This window comes from Felis catus, chromosome B3, assembly GCF_018350175.1.
Source record: "Felis catus isolate Fca126 chromosome B3, F.catus_Fca126_mat1.0, whole genome shotgun sequence".
NCBI lineage: Eukaryota > Metazoa > Chordata > Mammalia > Carnivora > Felidae > Felis > Felis catus.
The window spans coordinates 84020390-84027000 of NC_058373.1; the positions used below are offsets into that span (position 1 = coordinate 84020390).

General features: G+C 42.2%; 1 protein-coding gene and 1 long non-coding RNA gene across 3 annotated transcripts; one reads left to right on the forward strand and one right to left on the reverse strand.

The window, feature by feature from the left end:
* Positions 1–317: 317 nt before the first annotated feature.
* On the reverse strand, positions 318–3065 carry CFL2 (cofilin 2). Its single transcript, XM_011283186.4, has 4 exons — positions 2951–3065; positions 1569–1876; positions 1377–1453; positions 318–1294 (listed from the first exon to the last, which is right to left on the reverse strand). The coding sequence occupies exons 1-4, from the start codon at positions 2951–2953 to the stop codon at positions 1182–1184; spliced, it is 501 nt and encodes a 166-aa protein (XP_011281488.1). The 5' UTR covers positions 2954–3065; the 3' UTR covers positions 318–1181.
* LOC123386045 lies at positions 2345–4162 on the forward strand. 2 transcript variants are annotated; one of them, XR_006599520.1, is made up of 2 exons: positions 2345–2847; positions 3670–4162. It is a non-coding gene; the product is annotated as an uncharacterized LOC123386045 (long non-coding RNA). The 2 variants fall into 2 exon arrangements; XR_006599519.1 differs by lacking the exon at positions 2345–2847 and adding an exon at positions 3050–3374.
* Positions 4163–6611: the final 2449 nt, after the last annotated feature.

Here is a 6611-nt window from a genome sequence, read left to right on the forward strand (position 1 = left end):
CTAATTTATCCAGAAAACAAATCTGGTATTGAAGAATATGTCAAAGTGCAAAAAATAACTTCTGATCTTCATATTAACATATAAGGAAATAAATAAACTAATGTTTATAAAAGTATCCCTCTGTAACAATATTTTCTATTTGTTGGCTTTAGGATAGAATATTTTTTAAACTCAACAAACTGGAAAATATCATGCATGAATGTTGTACAAAAAAATTCTTAAATGACCAGTGCAAAGATTAGTAATAGCTGTTTACTCTAAAAGTTGCTTCACATAACATTTTGCAAAATGTCCAAGGAAAACAAGGCAACGTTCTGTAATATGCCACCATTTTTATTGCGACGTGGCCATTTTTGTGAGGGTAGGGAGTTTGATCTCAAAAACAATGTTCCATTTAAGGCTCTTTTATACAGAAATTGCCATCATGACTGATATTCAAAATATTTTTAGTGTTGCAAAACTTACATGGTAAACATAAACTCCTACACTTATTCAGTAGTGTACACTCAATGGAAAACAAAAAGGCATTAACAGCTGTTTCTTTTAAGATATGCAGGTAACAGGAATGAATACTGAGGTACTAGGATAAGTTGATGACACCGTTAACAAAACCTAATTGGCATTCCTTCTGGGGGAGGGAGGGTGAGTTAAACTCATTACAAAAAAAGTGCTTTCAATGCATAGTGTTATATCTGTGCTGCCATGTCACAAAAATAGGCTTGCCAAGGCAGGTGAGGTGTATGAATGCTCGAGCCTCACAAAACTGCAATCAAGTGCAACTATAAATAATACTGAATAAAGTTTACCATCTGACCAGTGGATAATACTTTCAAGGCATTCAATCAGCTTACCCTTTGCAGTATTCTAAGCTATTCACATTGACAATCACTTTCATTGTAGTGCTTGCTGCAAGGAAGGCATATAACCAGTTGTTTTGGCTAAAATATGACGGGAAGGCATTCCTTGGGTTCTACATAAAAGTAACAGTATTAAACAGTCTAATGGCAATCACTGATAGGCTGCTTACATGAATGGTATTTCCTTCATTCACTGTATTGGAAGGACCCAGTGGGAAGAGAAAAAAAACAAAAACAAAAACAAAAAACACCTAACACTATTTCAATTGATTGAGCTGGAGAAATGGAAGCTCCTTAAGATCCAGATGGCACTTGACTGGCATTTTATAAGGGTTTTCCTTCAAGTGAAACTACTACGTTGCCTCCCAATTTCTCTCCAAGTGTTGAACGGTCCTTTATATCATCCAAGCCATTTACTTGCCATTCATGTTTAATACCTAAAAAGGAAAAACATGATAGCATTAAATCTTATAATTAAGAAAGAGTAATTCCTCTGTACAAAATTTTTAACGTTTGTACCTGTAAATTTCTTTTTAATGGCATCTTTAGAGCTAGCATAAATCATCTTGCTTTTTAAAGGTGCACTCTCAGGAGCCCTACAGAAAAAAAAAAATCGTTGAATCCCACTTAAAAGAATAACAAAGGCAAAACTGACTATGTTAATAACAATCCTTGCATTTTAAAAGTACTTTTTCTTTTGTTTTTACACACCAGAATATAAATACTAGGTCTTCTTTCTTAGACTCTTTTGTTTCGTATGTGGCATCGTACAAAGCATATCGGCAATCATTCAGAGGTAGCAACTTCACAAAAGATGTGTAGGGGTCCTCTACAGTATCACCAATGTCACCCACCAAGATCTGCTTTGCTTCCTCTACAATTATTTGTCTTTTGTCATCGCTTAAACAGAAGAGAACGGCTTTCTTTCTTTTTTTGATCTCCTCTTGTGTAGAAGATTTTCTTACTTTCATATCATTAAAAACTTTGATGACTTCATCATTCACTGTAACTCCAGAAGCCTGAAATAAAAAAAGAACAGTAATTCAGAACAAGTATTCTGGTTTTAACCAAAATTACTGTTTGCCTAGAGAGGATTCACTTTAATCTGGACACCAAAAATTGCATCCTACAGTACAAGCAGTCCAGTCAGATCTGCCACATTTTAAGTAGCAGTGTATGAGATACACCCAAAGGATTCTAACTCATCCTGTCCCATTCATCCTTTTTAAAGGGGTTTGGAGGCTGAAGTAAATGGAAGGTAGAGGGAAAGGGACAAATACAAGCTGTTCCATCCCTGAAATGTTTCCTATTTCATTGGGTGATGTCAGAGCTTCAGGAGCAGCAGCAAAAATACCTTCTGTATTGTGTCAACTCTGCAGGCCTTAAAAAAACACTTTTGGATTTCAGTTAAAGCTTCTACTATTTTTTTTTTTCTTTAAAGTCATCCTAGCCAGTGCCGTTTCCTCATAAGGAAAGAGAATCAAGTGTGAACTCCAATCCGCCCACGGCTACAACATAATTGCCTCACAGCTCAAACGCCGACACTTAAAAACTAACGGAGCTAGTGTAAAAGCTTTTTACGGCGAGAAAGCATTTTTAAAAGCGTTTTCTCACCTCCTGAACTCCTCGTAGGGGTTTTATTACAGGGCACCGAGACCCTTAACCGAAAGTCTTCAGCAAGGGCTTTGAGGCACGTACCAATTTTAGAGACGAGCGCTGAGTAAAATAAGGAAGCCCCGCGCAAACACGGCGTGCGCGGGATGAGCCCCGCGCCGCCGGCCGCCGCTCCCAGTATCCCGACCTCTCCAGAGGCGCCTGTCCGACTTAGGCCCCGACCCCCGACCCACGCGCGCGCCCACCTCGCCCTCAGGAATCCGAAAAGCGGCAGGGCCTGGCCTGACGACGGGCGGGTAGGCCGGCCGGCTGGCTGGAGAGAAAGCAGCGGGGCCGGACGCAGCGCAGGAGCCCCCACCTTTAAGGCCTAAAGCAGGTTAAAATGGCGGCCTCACTCCCAGGGTCCTGCAAGGCCGTGCGAGGGTTTTTGCTCGACGCGTCCCCGCTCCCAGCCCCCCGGGCCGGCGCGCCCACCTTACCATAGTGTCCGCGGCTGTGGCTGCGGCGGCGGCTCCGGCTCCGGCTCTGTGGCACTGGTAGGAGGAGAGGGAGGGGCGGGCGGGCAGCGGCGAGTGCGGGGCACGCCGGGAGCTGCAGCCCGAGAGGCGGAGGCGGCGGCGGTGGCTGGGGGGCTGCAGGCGGCGGGCGGCGGGCGGGGCAGTCACGTGGACACGCCCCGGGCCGGCCCTTCCGCCTCCCGGCCCCGCCCGCGTCCTCGACCTGACCCCGGCCCGCGCGCCTTGCGGGCCTGGCGGGCTGCGCGGCTGTGGCTAGGGCCCGGGGGCCTGGCAGAGCCGCCTCCGGCCCGAGCCGCCACCCGTCAGCCGGCCCGGGAAGGCGCTCGGTTCCCCGAGGGGCGCTGCTCTCGGGATTGGGCGCTGGAGAGGGGAACGGTGCTCCAAGGTGTCTTTCTTTTATTCACCTGTGGTTTCCACCGAAGGGGTTAGAGTCCAGTGTTTTGAGGCATTTTGGAAAACCCACTTGAGATGCTGTGAATTGTTTCGATTTTCTTCCCTCAGTTAAATGAGAATAAACACTAGGGGGGCGGGAGGGTTACCCCAGTTGACTTAATTACTCAGCAAAAACAAAATGATAAACAGAAGTGGAAAATCACTTTCCCCAAGTCTGTGGTTGACATAATAACAACGGGGGGAAATCGGGTAGTAACATCCCTTGGTAATATCGTTTTGTATGTTAGACTCATAGGATATGGATGTATTCTCTGCTGGTAGTCTTTTCTTCATGAAGCCCCGGCTGTGACAGCTGACATCAAATAAATGGACCCAAGAGTAGAGATTCCTCCTCCTTGGCAATCACAACCTCTTCTAGCAATGCCATGTAACTGAGCCAAGACTCTTCTCTAAACCTTTTTGTTACTTACACATGCGTCCCATTTATCAAAGAAAAAATTGTCACTTTATACTTGAGGAAAATTTTCATAAAAATTTAATGTTTCATGAGTTTATATGAAAATACTGTATTATCAGTGAAACACTTTATGTGCTTATCTGTAATGAATGTTTAATAAAGTGTTAAACTATTTGGGGTTGATTTTGTATGCTGCCTTTTCTCCTAAAGTTTGACGATTTCTTCCTAACTCCCTTCATTTGTAAAATTGGTAAACTAAATTTAAAGCTCTGATCAATAGTTAAACTTACTTTGTGAAAAAGACTTGCACTAAAAAAAGCACATTTATTTTTGCCTAAAACTGTTGGGAAGAAAATCGTAAGTCCAGATACACCCTGATACAGACGAAGCCAGAAGTGCAGTGCACAGGCAAGAACTTTGGGCTGGGAGTTGGGAGACTTGGGGATTAATCTTGGCACTGCCCCTATCTTTGTAACCTTGAAGGGCTTTCTCCCCAGAAGACCTCACATACTTCATCTGTAAAACAAACTCTCATTGGGGTGCCTGGGTGGCTCCGTCGGTTAAGTGGCCGACTTCAGGTCAGGTCATGATCTCACGGTCCGTGAGTTCAAGCCCCACGTTGGGCTCTGTGCTGACAGCTCAGAGCCTGGAGCCTGCTTTGGATTCTGTGTCTACCTCTCTCTCTGCCCCTCCCCTGCTAGTGCTCAGTCTCATTCTATCTCTCTCCCTCTCTCTCTCAAAAATAAATAAAAACATTAAAAAAATTGTGTTTTTTTTTTTAATAAAAAAAACAAACAAACTCTCATTAAATTATCCTTAAAGTCCTTTCCAGCTTTGGGGCACCTGGACGGCTCAGTTGGTTAAGCATCTGACTCCGGCTCAGGTCATGATCTCACAGTTGGTGGGTTTGAGCCTCTCATCGGGCTCTGTGCTGTCAGCACAGAACCGGCTGGGATTCTTTCTCTCCCTCATGCTCTGCCCATTCCTTGCTAGCTCTCTCTCTCTCAAAATAAATAAACTTAAAAAAAAAAAAAAGTACTTTCCACCTTAAAATTCAGTTTCCTAGTATACCAGTTTTTCTCAGGAAATGGTGTATATGTATTTCAGGATTAAGTAAGTTTAAGGATGGAAAATCATAACAAGGGGATTATGCCCTAGTTTGTGTAATAAATCCTTGTGTCTAAAATTTAACATACTTTAAGTGGAGCATGTTAGGCATTGCCCAGCAAATGTAGACCTAATTTTTATGTCCACAGCTTGTGTTTCTTTTTTTTTTAATTTTTTTTTTTAACATTTATTTATTTTTGAGACAGAGAGAGACAAAGAATGGGGGAGGGTCAGAGAGAGGGAGACACAGAATCTGAAACAGGCTCCAGGCTCTGAGCTGTCAGCACAGAGCCCGATACGGGGCTCGAACTCACGGACCGTAAGATCACGACCTGAGCCGAAGTCGGCCGCTTAACCGACTGAGCCACCCAGGCGCCCCTTGTGTTTCTTTTCTTAATGGAAAGATTGACTTAGTTTAGAGACAAAATTGAGAAGAAATTTCCCATTGTCCAAGCATGAATCCCAAGCAAGTGGATAACAACACTTCATATTTAGCTGGTACTTTATAGTTGGTGAAACTGTTGGGGAAGAAAAATTTTCCTTTGCCCTTCAAGATCTTCTGGCTGGTCAGAAATCAGATTGACAAGAGTCAGATTAACAGAGGAAAGTAAAATTTCATTTTGTACATAAGGAGAGTCCAAATAAACATGAGATTCCAGGGACACCCGGGTGGCTCATTTGGTTAAGTGTCTGACTCGTGGTTCAACTTAGGTCATGATCTTGACTGATGAAGTTTTGCAGTGATGGTGGGGTTTGTGGGGTTGAGAGTCAACAGCCAAGAAAGAATTCTTGAAGATGTCTTTGGTGCAAAAAGGTGATTTTATTAGGGCACCTGGGTGGCTTAGTCAGTTAAGCATCTGACTTAGACTCAGGACATGAACTCACCATTCATGGGTTAGAGCCTCTCATTGAGCTCTGTGCTGACAGCTCAGAGCCTGGAGCCCGCTTCAGATTCCGTGTCTCCCTCTCTCTCTGCCCCTCCCTGGCTCCTGCTTTGTCTCTGTCTTTAAAAAATAAATAAACGTTAAAAAAAAAAAAGTGATTTTATTAAAGCACGGGGACAGGACCAATCGGCAGGAAGAGCAGCACTGACCTTGTGGTGGGTAACTGGTTATATACCATGGATTTGGGAAGGGTAAAGTGAAAAGGGAAGTTTTCAAAGAGACTTTCATATGCTAAAGACTCGCAGATTACTGGAGGCCTAGCTATTGTCAAACTAAGGTTGTTTTTTCCTTTAGCAAAGCATTAACATTAAGACAGTAGGCAGCACTATCAACAATAGCCAAAGTGTGGAAAGAGCCCAAATTGCCATCAATGGATGAATGGATAAAGATGTGGTATATATATATATATATACATACATATATATATATGGATATATATATATATCTTTATCCATGGATAAAAAATATATATATATACATACATATATATATGGATATACATATATCCATATATATGAATGGATAAAGATGTGGTATATATATATATATATGGTATATATATATATACCACATCTATATATATATATATACCACATGGTATATATATATATACCACATCTTTATCCATTCATATATATGGATATATGTGTATATATATATGTATATATATATATACACACATATATATATACATATACATATGTATATATATATACATACA

What these genes read in the sequence shown, in the direction of transcription:
- CFL2 (XM_011283186.4), bottom strand. An exon ending in GACCTAGTATTTATATTCTG is followed by an intron (nt 1,454 to 1,568) that starts GTGTGTAAAAAC and finishes TTTTTTCTGTAG; the next exon opens with GGCTCCTGAGAGTGCACCTT. An exon ending in CATTAAAAAGAAATTTACAG is followed by an intron (nt 1,295 to 1,376) that starts GTACAAACGTTA and finishes TTTCCTTTTTAG; the next exon opens with GTATTAAACATGAATGGCAA.